The sequence below is a fragment of the Caretta caretta genome, chromosome 15 (assembly GCF_965140235.1).
Source record: "Caretta caretta isolate rCarCar2 chromosome 15, rCarCar1.hap1, whole genome shotgun sequence".
NCBI lineage: Eukaryota > Metazoa > Chordata > Testudines > Cheloniidae > Caretta > Caretta caretta.
The window spans coordinates 25,417,185-25,436,302 of record NC_134220.1 but is presented as its reverse complement, the minus strand read 5'-3'; the positions used below and the strand labels follow the sequence as shown (position 1 = coordinate 25,436,302).

At 37.9% G+C, this 19,118-nt stretch overlaps 1 protein-coding gene across 9 annotated transcripts in view; it reads right to left on the bottom strand.

Moving 5' to 3' along the window:
• Positions 1-201: 201 nt before the first annotated feature.
• The window catches only part of SBNO1 (strawberry notch homolog 1), a 43,286-nt gene continuing 24,369 nt past the window's right edge, over positions 202-19,118 (bottom strand). For all 9 annotated transcript variants that reach the window (XM_075120037.1, XM_048820987.2, XM_048820984.2 and 6 more), the window contains 20 exons: positions 18,630-18,783; positions 17,284-17,466; positions 16,903-17,000; positions 16,589-16,740; positions 15,984-16,181; positions 15,452-15,622; positions 15,173-15,342; positions 13,625-13,756; positions 10,625-10,760; positions 9,756-9,868; positions 9,582-9,653; positions 8,877-8,976; positions 8,033-8,107; positions 7,551-7,697; positions 7,368-7,462; positions 7,019-7,111; positions 6,108-6,245; positions 5,117-5,193; positions 4,025-4,218; positions 202-2,194 (listed from right to left, as the gene is read on the bottom strand). In XM_075120037.1, coding sequence (XP_074976138.1) covers positions 2,052-2,194; positions 4,025-4,218; positions 5,117-5,193; positions 6,108-6,245; positions 7,019-7,111; positions 7,368-7,462; positions 7,551-7,697; positions 8,033-8,107; positions 8,877-8,976; positions 9,582-9,653; positions 9,756-9,868; positions 10,625-10,760; positions 13,625-13,756; positions 15,173-15,342; positions 15,452-15,622; positions 15,984-16,181; positions 16,589-16,740; positions 16,903-17,000; positions 17,284-17,466; positions 18,630-18,783 — 2,641 coding nt within the window. In that variant the 3' untranslated portion in view covers positions 202-2,051. The remainder of the gene's footprint in view (positions 2,195-4,024; positions 4,219-5,116; positions 5,194-6,107; positions 6,246-7,018; positions 7,112-7,367; positions 7,463-7,550; positions 7,698-8,032; positions 8,108-8,876; positions 8,977-9,581; positions 9,654-9,755; positions 9,869-10,624; positions 10,761-13,624; positions 13,757-15,172; positions 15,343-15,451; positions 15,623-15,983; positions 16,182-16,588; positions 16,741-16,902; positions 17,001-17,283; positions 17,467-18,629; positions 18,784-19,118) is intronic.

Here is a 19,118-nt window from a genome sequence, read left to right as displayed (position 1 = left end):
TCACCAGCATCTGCTGATGACCTTGCAGGAGTCAAATAACTCCTTGCCCGCACCAGAACAAAGTACGGGGGTGGGTGAGGTCAGGTCAATGCTGTCTTGCAATTTCACACAGTTAGAAATGGAACTGCACCCACTATTACCTGGGTTAGAAATACTTTCTCACAGTATAGCTGCTGCCAGCATTAGCCTCAGACACATCAATTGTAGTTACAAGTCTTTATTTCAAAATGCATTTCAGTTTGTTCAATTGCTGGCTGAATAAAACATGGAACTTCCTGCACACACACAATTCCCCCCAGATTCATGAGCTCTTCCTATATTAGTGCTGCATGTGTAATACTAGTGCAATAACGGGACTTCACACTGATCATTTACCTAATGGAGTTAAAAATAAGGTTATTAGGTCTATTTCCGATCTCAGTTCCATAGTTATCCCAGATTTACATCACTGAGACATCAGAATCTGGTCCACTGAGTAAATGTTTAAGGAAATGAGGCAGGCACTACAATGGATCACAGCACTAAGTCTCCATCAGGTCAACCCTTTACCCTTATCTTTACTGTACTTACAGCACAATCTTTACTTGTAAAATATATACTGAAGTTCAGTATAGAGTTTATCGCTGGTCTCAGATACTAACTAGTTCAACTTAAAGACTGATATGGACCATAAGACAGAAGACTAGTTTAAGTAGGCTGGACCATTCAAGTCTTGTTGAATGCCAAACTAGACTTGTTAGTTTTTTGGAATACAGTGATTGCCTAAACAAGACTCCAGTTTTGTTAGTACAATAACGTTTTATTTGACATCTACAAGATTCTGGTATCTTGCAGTTTTTTGGACAGGTTTATACAATCTCAATTTTTCAATAGTGCAACCTGTGCAAGCAAGAAATGACAAACATTGTCCTTCACTTTCTTATAAACATCTACTATTATAGGCAAAACAAAACTTACCCATATTATAGATAAGTGACTATTCACATTTGTACATTACAATTTCTTTTAAACAGCTCCAGATAAACTCTACAATGTCTTACAACATATTAAACAGTATTCAAGTTACTGGGTAACAGAAACAGCACATATAGCGGAACCCTCAAGAGTTTCCCCATTGTCTAATTTACAGCTCAAGTAAGGTTTCATCTTACAAATGACAAATTAAATTACATTAATGAAGTAAAAAATATAAGATTGCATGAGAGGTGGAAGTGAATTTGCACTTAGTTTCCATAGTCACCTCGGATTAAGGAAATATTTTAATTTTAAAGGAAAGGCTTTTAGCCATCTTTGCATTACACATTAGGAATACCATTAATACATTAAAATGAAGTAACTTTTTAATTTAAGATGCTTATCACAAAAAACATGTTGCAGACTCAAATATATAACCTCCAGGAGAGAACCAGAAAAAATGCAATACTTGGGTATAAACACTATAAAAATGCAAAAACCAATGCTGTACAACTAAGATTGTTTCTCTCGGAATTCTTGACTGGGGTGTTTATCCTGTTCATGCCTGTTTCCAAAGACATGCACTGTCAAACAGAAACTGGGAAGGAACCTGAATGAATGCATGATGTGAATCTCTAGTTTTCATGCTTATATAAACTTACAAGTTGAAGAGAAAAAACCCAATATATATTTTCTATATATACTCAATACATGCATTCGAGGTTATCTCCCACAGCAATGGCATTGATGTACTGCGTTAAACCCTGAGCACTGTATGACAAGATAAAAATAAAGCCTGTTTGGGAATTTTCAAGCATTTTCAAACAAAAATTGTGGTTTGTGGCTTAAAAGGCCAAAAGTAAAAGCAAACAGGAAGCTCTACAAAGAGCATAGACAGATGCACCACCATAAGCAACTGCTGGCTTTCAGTTCTACCATCCTTTATGTATCTCTTTATTCCCAAAGTACTTCTGAGACCACACAACTGAACTGAAAAAATTATATTTCTTTGGAATCTGTCCCTGATTTTTATGCAAGTGATATGCTTTTACAGCCTTTTCTCAAAACACCAAAGTCAACACCTGTAGTCTGTCCTCTTAAGCATTGTTGAAGTTGGTGATGCTCTGTGGGTGATGCTGCTGCCATATCTGCTGCTGTTGTACTGCAAGCTGTTGAGACTGGTCTGATGTTGACAGGAGGTTTACAAGGGGTGATACACAATTTGCAGGAATGAGCAAACCTGTAATTAGCAACAAGTCAGCTGTACTTCTTAAAATGTATAAAATGTTTGTATAATTAAGAACTTAGGCCAATGGTTCCAAGTTCCTTAAATGTCAGCAGCAGCTTTTGCATAAAAAGATTTAATTTTCAATGTCAAGTCTTTAAGAACTTATCGAGCGCTAAAGCAGGTTCTATTCCCAACTAAAAGTAGTACATTCAAAAGTCATCTGATCCTTCAGTCACAGACGAGCAGGAAAAAATGAAAATTGTCTTTAGGGAAGTACAGCTTCAACTACTCTTGCTGTATTTTCAACTAAATACACAAGGCAGCAATTGGCTGTTTATTCACTCTCCTGGTTGGACAGAAGAGGTCACAAAACTACAGACGTTCAGGGATGAAGAGAAAAAAAATCCAGTTTACACCCCTTTTAAATGTCACTAAACTCAGTGGAGTTAAGCTGTAAGGCAGGGGTGGGCAAACTATGGCCCGCGTCTGGCCCATCAGACCTTTTAATCTGGCCCTGAAGCTCCCACTGAGGAGCGGGCCTTGCCCCGCGCATGCCATGGCTCCACGCGGCTCCTGGAAGCGGCAGAATGTCCCCCCTCCAGCTCCTACACGTAGGGGCATACAGGGGGCCCCTGTCCCAAGCGCCGCACCCACAGCTCCCACTGGCCATGAACTGCGGCCAAGGGGAGCTGCAGGGGCCGTGCCTATGGATGGGGCAGCACGCATAGCCACCTGACCGCACCTCTGCATAGGAGCCAGAGAGGAGGACATGCTGCTGCTACTGAGAGCGGCTTGAGGTAAGCGCCACCTGGGGACTGCACCCCTCACCTCCTCCCATGCCACACGCACCAACCCCCTGCCCCAGCCCTGATCCCCCTTCTGCCCTCCGAATCCCTCATCCCTGGCCCCACCCCAGAGCCCACACCTCCAGCTGGAGCTCTCACCCCCTCCTGCACTCCAACCCCCTGCCTCAGCCCAGAGCCCCTTCCAGCACCCTGACCTCCTCATTTCTGGCCCTATCCCAGAGCCCGCATCCCTGAGCTGGAGCCCTCACCTCCTCCCGCAATCCAGTTCCCAATTTCATGAGCGTTCATGGCCTGCCATACTATTTCCACACCCAGATATGGCCCTCAGGCCAAAAAGTTTGCCCACCCCTGTGCTAAGGCCTATGATCTCCACGCTTGAGCCACTCCACTCATACTTTTCAGCCATGGCTTCAACAGCCCACAAACACTGCAGGAGTGAGTATTTTAATGGTTGAATTAAGGGTTTGCAACCCCTCTTCAAGGCTGAAAAGTTGAGTGGCTTTGGTTTTAAAGATAGCTGGCTGGAAAAAAATGGAGTCTAACCCTTCTGGGTGGCCGAGAGAACCACAGGTGTATTGGGACATAAGTGGATCTTGCCTTTGTTGGGAAATATGCATCAAGTGATAAACAGGAGGGGGAAAGTGCAACACTTTGTCCAGTAGTGTAGGGGTGCAACAACCCTAACTTTTACAGCAATGAGCCTGCTGTTTAGCCTGAAGTGACTCACCCCTATTCCTTTCCCCCCACCCCTTTTTTTTTTTTTGAGGGGGGGGGGGGCTCTTCAGCTCTAGCCAGCAGAAGTTTTCAGCAGAAGGCTGGTTTGGAATAGTTCCTCCCCCTTAACCTCATGCAAACAACTCATAATACAGAAATCAAAATACTTACTTATAGTAAGGCACAAAGGCCTATTCTCTGTGTGTACGTGTATACCTCCTACACAAACTCAGAATATAACTTCAGTCTATACACCCCAAGTTTAACTGACTGCTATGTGGTCCAGCAGAAACAAGTTAAAATAATGGACAAACTTACTTACCTACAATCCTCTGTCCATCTTCTGCTCTTAGCCGAACTATTTGCATTTTCACATTTGTACCACTCACAGAGGCTAGAACTCCTTCCACTTTTGTCCAGACACTTAGTACTGAACCACACAAGACGAAGTAAGTTCGACAGCGGAGGCCCACTTCACAAACTAATCCAAGGCTTGCTTTCTTACAATTGCCTCTCCTGGAGGAGGAAGAGAGTTTAACACATTAAAGAACAAGGGAGGGTATTTTACAATTCAAATGAACTTTTTTTTAAATGAAAAATCTTTACTTGTGTAAGTAAACACTAAAGGAGGAGAAAGTTAAGATGGTCATGATGGATAGTGAGATGGGGACATGGATAAAGCTACTCCACAAAACGGCTTTTAAAGTTGTGAAAGACTATTAGTACATCTCGGGCTAGATCCTCAGCAGGCGTAAACTGACAAAGCTGCATTAAAGTCAACAGAGCTACACTAACTTACACCAGCTGAGGCTCTGACCAATAATGTCCATTAGCAAGAGGGTAAGTGCTCTAAAAACAAATTCAGATGTTGGGGTATTAATACACGGACATTCTTCATCAGTGGTTAGCACTGAGAAGTCAAGGCATGATGTTGAGGGTTTAACAGCATATTGCTAGGAGAATCAGCATTAAAACTAATGTTCTTTAGTTCAACCATCTAAACTCTGAATCTAGCTAAAGTTACTGGGTTTACATTTTTTCAAGTTAGTTATATCCAATACATCTCAACAGATCAATATGTTTACCAAAACATGAGACACTTTTAGTCCCTCTGCGTTATTACAAAAGTTCTTCATTATGCCCACTCTGAATTAAAAAATGAAGTCTGAAAACAAGTTCATATTTTCATCTCTCTCTTGTAAGGTAAGAAGTTGCAGATTACCACTTGGACTGTTGACTTTGAGACTCCTTCAGAAATTACATGAAGTGACCAATATTGGCTCTTGGAATTTTTATGAAGATGTGGATGAAAAGTTGATAAATTAAACTGTAGACTCCTGGTCCAAGTGATAAATTAACAGATTTAGTCAAACACCTTGGTAGAAAACCTGTTTATATACATATAAATACTAACCAATAAGCATGGGTACAGGTATCTGCCGATGAATTGTACTGCTCTAGCCAATGTGGTAGAGCATCTTCAGAAGGTACCTGAAAAGCCATTTAAAAGTTGTATTAAAATATAAACGTGGCCTCTGAAAACTACAGAACAGCGCACACAGTATTTTGCTTGTAGCAATGGGACGACAGATAACACTGATATAACTTTGGTTTTGTTTTTCGTTTGTTTTTTTAAAGTACTAATATGAACAATCCAAGTTATATTGCTCTGTAAGCATTTTGGTAAATCCATGCTACAAGTAGAAATCCTGCTAAGGATGTAAATAAAGGTTTAGGTATAGTAGAATCTCACTGATTGAGATGTCTGTAGATCCAAGAACCTCGTTTATAAGGCGATAAATTCAAAGACATCGTCACACTTGAGTGCTCTTCGTTCACTTATTCTTACAAGCATCATGTAAATTCTTAACAGTTCACAGACAACTTGCCTAGGAAAACATTGGCTACTAAAGCAATTGTGTTGCTGTGATATGATCTTGAGGGACAAACGAAAAGATTAATTTTAGTATTTTAGAAACACTAGCAGGGAAACAGCCGGAAGTTCAGAATCATGTATGGTTAGAGTATATTGTACGTAGTGTTCAAACATGTTTGGGATAAAGCATCTTCTGCAAGTTTAATTGCAGCTGAACCTTCTCCCTAGTTGACGTTTGGAAAGCTACTCCTAGATTATGGAAAGTCTTAATGGAACAATTGATATTTTGGTAAGTTTTTGCAGATACAAAACACTGTTTAGGCAGGCTTGCAAAGCCCTAGAGATCTCCTTGGATAAAGATAACTATAGGCTTGTACTGGACGAAGTTTACTTCATAAACAGCATTAGTTAAGTGTTTCTATAACTTGCCACCATACTGTGTATGGACAGACATGGGTTTTGAAAAATGCTGCATTGTCTTTTACCACAAAGAAACTGCTTTTTAAGTAATGTTGATTTAAAAGGTTACCTTCTTATATTTCTTTTTCAGGTCTGCAAACGTTTCCAATTTGAGTTGTTTCCCAGTGTTAGGTCTGTATACTAAGAAAAGCTTCTTTTTGGGATTCACTTCCTTTACCAAGATGGCAGTTTTCTTATTATTTCTTATCTGAAAAAAATGATTTTATAAGTTGAAACATGGACAGTGTCTTTCCTAAATAATTATGCATACAATAAATGTGTTGAATAGCTATCCAGATCCTAATTCTAATGAATCATTTCTCCAAGTATACTTTAACTAGCCACATGTATTACAATTTTTTCTATATACATATTGGTCCACAACTAGAAAGAGTACACAATTAACCAATATGACATAACAGGATGTGTCATAATTATGGTCCAGTAACAACATGTCTTAATGGTAGTTTGGCACGAGGTGAAAGATAGTGGCACTGGCTTCCAAGAGGTGTGTCATGATTACCATAATTCACACCCTAGTGTCTGAGATTATACACGGTTTACCTTGCATATAGCATGAGCACACAGATTTTAAAATGAATACCACTTAAAACTAAGTGTATGGTTACATTTGATACCTGTCCTAAATGTCTTAAAAAGTAGTGTTTTGTCATCAGTGCTTGATGATTAAACGAAGTTACATAAACCACAAAATCATTTTTAAAATCAATTTGCTTATTTATAAAAATTTGAAAGCATTTTGCTAAACTAAATAAAAAATAAGAGATTGTACTGGATTGAAAATAAATTCAATTTTTAAATTAAATTTTTAAATTTTGAATATATTCACTTTACACATTTAATGTGAAAGAAATTAAGTTAGTGGAGTTTATTGGGACAGCCAAAAAATTGTTCTGTTCTACTAAAAAATGCATCTGAGAAATATGGAAAAAACAACAACACATTTTAACAGATTCTCACTTGCGAAGATAAATAAAATCCATCATCTGGTCCAGTTTGCTCAGCCCAAATCTTAGTTGCTTCTTCCCAAGACATTCCTCTTTCTACACTGATCTAGAAGAGACATTAAAACAAGGATGTTTAAACACCACATTTTGGAACAATTCCTGAGATTACATACAAACAATTAAGTCACAACAGTTAACAGTGGTCTTTACAAGATGACAAGGAACTTCATTTTTTCAGTAACAGGTTTACAAACCTCCATAGTGGAATACCAAGTTTCAATTTAAGAACTGAAGTTTCAAATTAAGGATTTTCAAGGGCAACTAAAGTTATGGCAGTTTGAAGAAACACGGAATTAACTTACTGTGTATAATTCTACATGTCCAGAGGTAGAGTATCCCGGAGTTAAAAACTTCTTAGTATCTGCCTTTCTGACCTTCTCATCTCCAGAGCCCAGATCTTAAAGAAACCCAAGAACAAACAATAATTTATGTACGAGAAGCAGATTAAGGAGCAGAAAAAACATTAAGAAATTTGATTTACTTACCTAAAATACCCATGTCATATCTTCCATTCTTTTTAGCATTTTGTATAACTGCATTTAACGTATCAGAGAAATACTGGAATAAAGCATTCTGCTGATGAACCTCCATACCCAGAATTCTATTCAGGAATTTTCCTATATTGTTGTAATCTAAAAAGAATCACAAATAATGTATAAAGTGCACAGTTTAGGAGAGAGAATTCTGGTATAAGTGAAGTCCTAAACTAGAATTCATACGTTTTAAAAATTAACTAAAATCAAACTTTTCAAACTATCAAAGCAAAACATGTTTTTGAAATAAAGCATACATTTCTTAAAGAGATTAACTTCAAATCTAGACATAAATAAGAGAAGTTTCAGGTGCCACTTTTGCCTCCAAATCTCACTGCCAGGTCTGTGGTTTTATAATCACAGAAGTGATTTCTGATTTGACAATAAAATTATACATCAGCTATCAACATTGACAGATACACCAAAAACAATACCTTTATCAAGTGTCAGAATTCCTGATCGGTCTTCTACATTTATTAGGCCCACACCTATTAATCCTTGCCGAACATCTAGGGAAAGAAAAAGTTACAAGGACTGAAGCCATCTTTGTCCTGCCCTCTGAATAACCATATAATTGCCAAGAAAACGAAAATAGCTAGGAAAACAATATTTGCGTTACCTCTGGAGCAGCAGATAATCCCCACTCCTGCCCCAAAAATCCAATTCCAAATCTTTGCACACCCCATATATATAATTTGTGACTGATCCATATGCTAGGAAGTCACGATACAAAGCCTTCGCTTCTGGTCGAGTCGAAACATGGGTAGGGAGGAATACCAATATTACTACATTTTTGATCAATAGAAGAGCAAAATAAGCTTCTTAAAAAAAAAAAAAAAGGGTGACAACCAGGCAAGGTTTTTAAACAGTTTTTAGTACTGTGGTTAAATAGCCATAACTAGACAAGACTGTAGCATTCTCTGAAATTGGTACCCATAGGGAAACAGAATTTAAAGAGAATTTAACTCCAAATTTTCCTATGCATACAACAACTATATATGTTCCCTTAAACATTTTTATGGGAATTATATTCAGCTGTATTTATCATGGGGGAATAGATCTCATGTTTGGGCTAAGAACTAGTATATAAAATTCACAAGTTAATTTAAACAATTAGAAGAATTGTACTGGTAGTATGAACAGAATTAAGCCACCTGATATCAAGAATAATTCTTTACATTTAAACCTAACTCACTACCATTTAGAAAAACAGAAGTAAGTGTTTTCGAGAAAGGATGACCAAAAACTAGGGGTTAGAAAACAGTGAATTACAATTACCTTTAAAGAATTCTCCAGGATAGTCAGCAGGTGGGGACACCATTGGGGAATCTAAATTCACAATGGATTTCATAACTATCTCCAAAGCATTTCTGCCATACTGTGTTAAGAAAAAAAATTAAGTTACAGTACTGTGAAAATTTTGCATATGGGGTTAAGCCTCAGAATTCTAGTATGCATGCTGGTATACACCCTGGGTTAAAGAACTAATTTTTAATCCTTGCCTGAATACAGTTTTTCCATTCACAATCCAAATTACAAACAACTAAATTAGAGCATGGAAGAAAATGGGAAAATGCTGATGAATTTTTCAGTTTAACAAAATGCATTGTATGGTAATAGCCCAGTCTGTTAATTTCTCCTTAACACGGTCATTTCCCCAGGTTCAGGACGCTCAACAGATTGATTGAAAGACAGCCAACTGCTTAGGGTTAAAACATGGAACTTTACCTGGTAGATTAAATCATCTATATATGCTGTAATTTTACATGGCACTTTATAAGCAGAGTACAACATTCCCTCCCCAAACAGTGGGCAGAGAAAGAAGCAAAATACAACAGTTCAAAAAGGAAGAATGAGAGGGAATTCCTCCACAGGCACCTTTTCATTTTGCCTAGTATAAGTATTGTTGCAATCTGTTTCTATTTAAAAAAACAAACAAACAAAAAAAACAAAAACAAAAACAATAAACTAAGGAGATGTCACCTTGTTGTCAAAGTTGAACCTGCTAAGGTCTCGAGTTTCTGTTGCTCTTCTGTCACCGTGAGTGAGAGCTCCCTGTCAAGACAATACCTTTGTAATTAAAACATACAAGAGGTCTCTGTACTGAGAAATAGACTATGTACAGTGCTTTAACTGAGTTATACATAACATTCTTACCAAGCTCTCTAATCTTTTGGCAACTATAGATGCAAATCTTTGCTCTCCTGCCAATTCGGAAATTAGGAACACATACTCTGGTGCAGTAACTTGGTTTGATCTGTGAGTTCTTCCTGTGTATTTAAAAGTGAAAAGAGTTACAAAAACCAACCAGGAACTCCATAGAACATTTGATGGGAAAGTAGAAAGAAGTCTCCAGAATCATAAACAAGCAATTGGGAGACACTGATACTTTTGCCACACACAGACTTAATACATTCTTAAGCAAAGAGTCAATGTGATAGGAACTAAAAAAATTCAGAACACCCATCCTATTTATATACCAGTTGTAGATAAATCTTGTAAAGAGAAACAACTGCTATGCACAAAGGGGGAATGTTTGTGGATGCACATACTATGAAACAAGGTATAATACCAGTTTTGCTTAGACTTTTTACACTAAGCCTACAGGCAAAATTTCTACTGAGGGGCACAGACAGTTGGCCTTACTATGGGATGGGAAGAGGGGTGGAGCTTAAATATAACTAAACCTAGCAATCCTGCTGCTCCACGAGCAAGACAACAATTAGAAAGTTGTTGATTCTGCTGTAAATTCTACTGTAAAACTATGTGCAGATGAACATTACCAAATGCAACACTCCAAGTTTCTGATTACTTCATGAAGATGCACAGAACACGCAAAACAACTAATTCTAACATTTACAAATCTCTGTATACACCACCAGTTTTATTCACCAGAATTAATGAGACATAACTCACAGCATCTAACGAACAGAATACTCCATATTATACCAAAACTAACCATGGACATGCCTAGTGCAGTAGATTATTTCTGAACTTGATGAATTAAAATACAGCCATTAACTCACCAAATTGCTGTATTGCTCTATCTGCACTCCATGGTAACTCCAAAGTCATGTGCACTCTCCGCCTCTGATTTTTAGCTCTACGGTCGGCTTGTAATGAAATACCTGAGCTGGCAGCTTCTGAGATGATGGCAATGTTCTTTTACATAGAAGAAAAATTAGCAGTGAATTTGAGACCAAACCTTAGTTTCCAGATTTGTGAAAAAACAGCTGATTTTGGAATTACCAATTGCTACGTGACTGGAGCTACCTCACTAGCTTTGGTACTTGGGTGTGGGTGGGGATGAGCTTTAATCTTCTTGCGTTTAGGCTAAACAAATGCTACAGAGGCACAGAGCCCTTGAGAGAGGAAAGGGGGTTATCACTTTACTGTCCCAGCAACTCCCTCTTGCAACTGGAGAACAGCAGAGATCGGCATCCAGTCCTGCCATGTCAGAGGAGAGGCTCCTGTGACGTAGGCCAGCCCCTCATGAAAGAAAGGGAGAAAGACTCCTATAGCAACTAAAGCTCTTTTCCTACAAGGTGGCAGCTGACCACGAGCAATATAAATTATAAGGCTGCTGCACTGGATAAGGGTACCTTGATAGCCAAGTATAAAACCATTTTGGCATTTGATCCTCAGGTGAAAATACTCAGGTATTTATAAAATAGAATAAAAGATTTAAATATTTACATGCAACTTGTAACAGAACTGCAACAGCAAAGTTAAGTTACAACTCACTCAAGCGATTTCGTGAGAGATCATAAGATAACCAAGCTAAAAAAAAAAGCTCTGTAGTCTGAGGAGTTACTTTTAACAGTCGTCAGCGTAAAACTTTCAGATGGACAACATGGATTTCTCAAGTTGGTCTGTGTGCATCTCACAGGACTGTGGGTATAGGCAATATGGAGCAGCTCTAACTTATGAATATTGTAGGAGACCATTAATTAGAACATTTACTGTATGAATATATTGATTTAGTTTACCAGCAGGCTGTTGGAAAAACAATCAGGAAGGCAAGACAGTGGCTCCATATTAGACACCTCCAGTCAAACACTTTGAGGGGAATAAAAAGACAATGCCTAAACTATTAAATGGGAAGATCTTACCTCCTTGGCTCCAGCCAAGTAACAGCTTGTTTTGCAAAGGCCAGGAACCAAAAGGTCTATCAGAGAGACAAGGCAGGTAAGAAAATATTTTATTGGACCTACTTCGGTTGATGGAAGGTACAAGCTTTCGAACTACATCGAGTACTTCAGGTCTGGGGGGTGTTCTTAGAAGGTTTGTACATTCCCATCAACAGAAGTTGGTCCAATAAAATATATTGCCTTAACTACCTTGTCTTTCTCATACCCTGGGACCAATACGACTACAACACTGCAAAAGGCCTAACAACAGTTAAAGTTGCTCAATCTAGAGTGGAAACAGTAGTTGGCAGCTATTCATGACAGGTCAGACACCAACCTGTGGGTCTGAAGAAGCTAGGCCTTCCTAAGCTTCCAGGAAGTAAGACAGACAAACATTTGGAACTTTAGCTTTAAAGCCTCTTTTTTCTTGTGTTGTTCCTACTGTTAAATACTTTGATTTAAGAAGGCTGTTTTGAGTCACTGTAATGCACTGATCAGAAGCTCTCCGAGGCAAGAACTGCAGGTACATGAACCCAGCCGGATCTGATGGAGTAAGTACGGTTGAGCCATAGTGTATTGCAGTGCAGAACCCAGTCTAAGACCCAGAGACTTGCATGATTCCATCGCAGGAGAGGTGAGGTCATAAGGCCTGAAACATGAGTGGGTGCACTCAATGAACTCAGCAAGGGGTCAGAGGTGCAGCTAGTCCTGTAGATGTTTCCCTGTTTAGCTGAGGGTCAGCTATATCACTCAAGCCACCACAGGCTCTACAAGAGGGTTTTACCAGTACTACCAGAAAAACTGAAACTGACAACAGAACAGGCAGACGGGTGAACAGAGAGAAAAGGGAAGAGGGACAGGCCGAAGCATGCCTCATGGTGATGCTCTCAGATTCTTCAAGAAGTATGGAACATAGGAATTGTTATACTGAGTCAGACGCGTGGTCCACCCAGTCTTTGACAGTGGGCAGTACCAGATACTTCAAAGGAAGGTACAAGAAACATCACTGTTGGTAGATATAGGATAATTGTTTTTATATCCTTTCCAAAATATCTTAGTATTAACTATAACAATTCTAGATATTCTTATTATCCATAAAAATATCCAATCCCTATTTGAATGTTGCTAAGTGTTTGGTTTCAACAACATCCTGTGGGAATGAATTCCAGCCAAATTACATAGTGTGTAAAGAAGTATTTTCTTATCAGTTTTGAATTAGCCACATTTCATTGAATCTCTGCTGGTTGTTTTATTATGAGACAAGGAGGACAGAAGCCCCCCTCTCTCTCCTCTATACCATTATTTTACACTTTTATTATGTCTCTTATCAGTCTCCTTTCTAAGGGATATAATCCCAATTTTTTCAAAATCTTTTTAGCCTTTCTTCGTGAGTTTTTCCATGACAAGTCACTCATGCATTTTCCCTATATACCTCTATCACTGCAAAATCATTTTTGAAATGGAGGTGTCAAGTACTGCCTAGTATTCCAGATGAGGTATTTATAAGCAGCTGGGGAGCAAAAGCCTTGGATTTATTTATTTTCTTTAAATGAGTGCTGTATCAGAAGATTGAGTTTTTAGAAGTGTCCACTTGAATTTGAGTCTCTCCTTTTAAATAGAAAGGACTTATTAAAACTAATGGTTCAATTCCCATTCCCAGCTGAAAAAGCCTGTTGACCTTCAGGACATTCCATAAAAGTCATGTATTTGACAGAGCTTTTAGGAGCAAAATGGGTATATGATTCTGTAGATCAGTTAATTTCTATTATACTGTGCTGCTAAGACTGTGGTTGGAACTGCACATTTTAACAGTCTAGTGCCTACTGCTTGTGGACAGACCTGCTATAATTTCTCCAACATAAAACAATTCCTTGAAGTTACATAGAAGTAGTTTACCTTGTCTCCATCCATGAATCTCTGCTTTTCTGTGATATTTAGAATTTCAACAGGCACATCAAGTTCAGACCTTGACTCATAAGATATACTGCCATCATCATTGCTTACAACTCTCCCTTTGCGGCCTGTCATCTTTAAAACAAAGGAATATTTTTAACCTTATCGTAGAGGTGCTGAAATGATGGAACATGAAATTACTTCAAACATCAGTGCTATTTATTCACACACTGTCCTTAGAAGACAGCAAACAATTCACTGCAAGTATCCAAAGACCAAGATACATTTTATACCTGAAGCTGCCTGACTGATGCAATACTGAGCAGCGCACAATACTCCTATTTTGGAATAACCTTGGGAATCAAAAAGGCAATCCAATAAAGCAGAGGTTATGTGGAAGGGATGGAGGACCACCGATCTTAGTGTTTTTTATTGTCTGATAACGAAGGCATCATTAGTAACTAGAGAATTTCACTGTTACTGTAGTCAAGTCATGGAACTTGTAAGTCTAAGACCTTACCTACAAAACCAATTCAGCAGCAACAAGTGCAGTGTAAATTTACCCTGCAATAGCCTGCCATGGTCTGTGTGCACCCTCCTCACGCATAGAATCCCAGAATCATAAGATTGGAAGGGACCTCGAGAGGTCATCTAGTCCAGTCCAACTGCACTCATAGCAGAACTAAGCATGTTAACAGAGTGCTTTGATCTGGATTGGTCCCCTCTGAAACAGAACTAGCTCAAAACATGTTAACAAAACACTCTGCTGATGTGCATTGTCCGTGGACAGCTAGACTGCGACTGGCTAGTAGTGCAAGGTAGATTCACACACTAGCTTGCCGTGATCTAATCGTTCATGTAGACAAGCCATAGTATTTAGTAAATGGAAGTATGGAAAGCTGTGAAGGGAAAGAAAGGAACTAGAACTCCAAAGAAATTCACTGAAAGTAACAGGGTCTCTTCTGAACTAAGGGAACAAAGAATGTTTCTGCTGGACAGACAGACAGCCTACAGGAGAAATGTTCTTAGTGCTGGTGGGTAAAAGTGTTGTCCCTTATGTGAAGCTTTACACACATGCCCTCCCTGGTCCTCAACTCCACTCTGGGTCTTCCCTGCCTGGACTTCGGGAGAGAAACCTGGAGTTAAAAGGAGAATGGCACAATCATACATTGCTACACACAGCATATCAGCTTTAGCTAACTAGTCAGGAAATTAAGAAACAGTACAAAGAGACAGACAGACAAGCCGGCATTTCTCACCCAACGAGAAAAACAGAAAAATCAAATCATAGACAGTTTTTCCCAGTCCTTATCTATTCAGATCCCTTCTCTTCACCAGTCTTTACATTTCTTTCTATAGCGTTTGGAGTTATAAGGACCTGCAAGACTAATGGACTTACTTATCAGCTTAAACCTCTAATATGCAGCTCACATCACTACATATCTTGAAAAATAGTAATACCACAACCAGATTTCTAAAATACATGTAAATATTGAGTGAAATGGAGGGAAACAAAAAATTCTTCACTTGCAATAGTCACACTGGACCTACCTCAGCCACATTCTCAGGACCACCTAGTTCATCTATAAGTTCATCCAAAGTATTAGGAGGAAGGTCTTCGGCTAGTTTTTCCAGTTTATCAAGCAATTCTTTTTTCATCTGCTGGGCTCTTTCAACAGCATCTTGACTTGTTACAAAGCTGCTGTTAGTATTACTGTTAGCTGAAATGTAAAGACAAAAACAATTCCTTAAGAAATTACGCTTTTTTAAATGCTTTGCAATTGTTGGGAAAAAGTAGAGACTCCGAAGAATTCCAAACCTCATTCATACCTGATGTATTGGTACTAGAAGCAGTGGTAACAGCAACGGAAGAAAAACTGCTAGGTCGTTTTGATCCAAGACCAGAAGCTAATAAGGCACTCTGAATGGAATCTGGGTCTATACTTTTCTTCTTTTTCTTGTCTTTATTTTTCTTATGATCTTTTCTAATTAACCAGGGGTCTGAAGTTAAAGAAAATATTAAGTAACTAGTCAAGACACTTCCCCATTTTCAAAAAAATTAACTTTCCTAAGGACAATCCAAATTCTACTTATCTTCCAGTTAGTTAAATTCTAGGTCAAAAAAGCAGTTTAAAAATGCTTTTAAAAGATATGGTCAAGTACAGCTATCATAGGTAAACCACTAAGCATAAAACGACAACTTTAGAGCTATTTAATTTCAGGACCTACTTCTTCAGGTTATACATTTATAACAAATGTCCTCTATTTTGTCTCACACTGAAGTGTTAAATAAAATTATATTTGACATTAATATTCAGAAATACAGCTAAATACTTAAGGAAGAGTATCCACATTATCTTACCATCTTCATCGTCCTCACTAGATTCATCTCTGAATGGGTTGAAGTCATCATCATCTCCAGAACTCAAAAATTTAGAGCTCTCATTGTCACTTTCTTCATTGTCTGAGGCATCAGAGTCGCTTTCACTCTCATCGGAACTGCTCCCAGCTAGGCCACTTATTTTACGAGCTTTCTTGGTTTCTCTAGTTATTTCCTCACCTATTTTCCCCCAAAATAAGAACACTGATTTAGAGATCTGTAGTCTATTTTTCACAATCTGTTTTCATACCTCTGCAGTGACTAGGAAAAAAACAGAGCCTTAGTACTGAAATGGGGCTTTTCAGTGAATCGTAACTGAAAGCACATGAATTTAACATTTTAGATCTTTAAGTTTTTTCGTGAGTCACAAAGGTTGCAACTTTCCTGCATATCTATAGTATCAAACAGATAGAAGGTGCAAGATTTGGTCCTCCAATAACCAGATTCCATTAGCTGTCCCAATCGTTTCCATTTGCCACCCACAAAAAGATTATTCTACAAAGAATCTTATTCTGTGCAATTCTCTTAAGTGCTGCCATTACCTCAATAGTATAGCAAATACATAAAAATAGCAGCTTACACTTTACCTTTCCGTTTCTTTATTTTGTTCTCCTTGCAAGGACTGTCCCTAGGTGAATTGTTATTACTTTGAGCAGTCAAATCTATTCCCAGCAAACTAAAAAGCTTCTTTCTGTCAGGAGCTGGGAAGTGCTTCTCAATGAGAGACTGCAATACTCCTCTGTGTTTAAGAAAAAACAAAATTAAGAATGAATGTTCCTCTACCAAATTTTCATCTGTTAAGGAAAAAAATGGTTATATAGTGACTTCAGTTTTTCCCCATTCTTTGGCACTAAAATTCACTCAAACACACTGATACGGTGGCAAAAAAAGGAAGACTTACTTTGCTGTGGAAACAAAGTCATTCAGTTCTCCACCACCCTCCTCTAAGGCTTCTAATGTTCTTGCTTCTCCTGTAGACTGTAGTCCAATAACAACACACTGGGGGCAGGGGAGGGGGGAGGGAGGAAGAAGAACCACAAATACAATTAACACAAAGCCCTGAGATTCTGATTAAAAAAACCATATTTTTACTTCTCGTAAGTTAGACAAACAGGGATTCACAATCAAGAAGAACCTCAGAAAGCTGAAAAGCATGTCATCACACACCTTCAAAACACATTAGTACTAGAAACAAAGCCATTTGAACAAGTAATTTGGATGGTACTACACTTAGAGAGGTTTCCAAAACATTCTGAACTACTACCAGACTTAAACAACTTACTTTCCCATTCTTGATTTCTTCTCTAGCTAGCTGTACCACCCTTTTGACTTTGGATGCTATGCAGAGGTACTTGAAAAATCTCTGGTGGGCTGACCAAAACTGACCCCACATAGACTTTTTCATGCGTTGCTCTGCATCAATAAGATCAGCTGCTTGTTGAAATTTCTCTCTGGCATTCACCCACTGAAGAAGAAATCAAAAATTTTACAAATCACACCTTTCAAAGTAGACAGATATGTAACTAATGACAGTGGAAGGTAACAGACAAAGAAAAAAACATGTGCAGTCTTTTACAAACTTATTAGAATTGAAAAGCAATGGTGGACAAGAGTATACAACAACAAATGGTCCCCTGACAGAAGATCCAACACCAAATAAGTATATAGCAAAATATTTCATGTGAGTGAGCTAGAGAGACACTGTTTGTTCTCAAAACATAAATAATTGCCTGCCTGCCAGAAACTAGGGACAAACTATGAAAAGTAGCTGTTATAATCAGGATAGTTTTGTGCAGCAGAATTAATGCTGTGAAGTTTTGAAAGCTTACCAAGAAGGTTGGCTCAAGATAAGTACTTCAGAAATCAAACTTGAAGATAGACCTCAGAAAGCATTAAACATGCCTTAATTGCAAATTTAAATACAACAATATCTCAACATAGATCTTGGTTTTTTATACATACAATTATGTACACTATTTGTTCCATCCAATTATCCAATATAAGGTATTAATTTCTACTGTTTTTCTATGTAGAAAAATTGTATTAGTGTATATAAGCCAAGTAACCAGAAAAGACCATTAAAATAGCCAAGAGTTAAGTGAATTATAGAAACTGCAACTTCCCTTGTTTGTAAAGATGGCTCATTAAAATTAAGAGTAATTTTGTGTATTTTTATTACAATTCAACTCCATTTGAACTAAATTTTCATTAGAAGTTTACACAATTTTATATGAGAGTTCCTTCTGAAGATTAAGTAGTCTGAATTTTATAGTGATAAATCATTCAGACTTGTTATGCACAAGACTAGGAATAAGTAATGGAACATAAATCTTGAACCCTGTTGTGATTTTGTAATGACTCATTTAAAAACGTCTCTGAAGTAAATTCTTTTAGTCTTTTTTATTCCAGAGTAAGAGCAACTCCCTGCTCCAAAGAAAAGCCATATGTAATGGAACCTTCATACTAAAGCAAAGCTAATGGATTTAATTCTTTTCCTATAACAGCAGCATACGTTGTATAATTAGGACACTATGCCTAGCCTGACAGCAAATTATCTCCACCCATTAAGTTCTCAGCTTCTACCAGTTCAAACTGTCATGAAGATTTAAAAACTGAATAAATTCTTACCAGTTTCACAGATTTATTATACATTTTAATGTAGTTCTGTGAAAGCAGAACTTCTTCAATTTTGAAGGTCACACCTGAAAAGCTTAACTGTCTTGCTATATACATTCCTCTCAGTTTCATATCCATGGCAACTATTTCCATGGCACCCACACCTCTGAATAAAACAAAAATAAAACAAAAATACAAAGTATTAAGTGGTTTAGAAGTAAATAGCATATTAAAAAGTACACTATGAAAAATAATAAACCAATATGTATTCCATACAACCAATGTGCGTGAGCATTAGAGTTGTATAATTAAACACAAATCAGAAAATATTAGAGATCAGGCTGCACGCACAACCATAACTCTGCCTTCTTTTGAATATGCCCTGTAACACGATCGTTTAGATAATTCTCACACAGCCTACCTTTCGAATGACCTAACACATACATGGGTAGCCATCCTGTAATTTTTTTTCCATTTTTATGCTTACACTAATTTCATGCC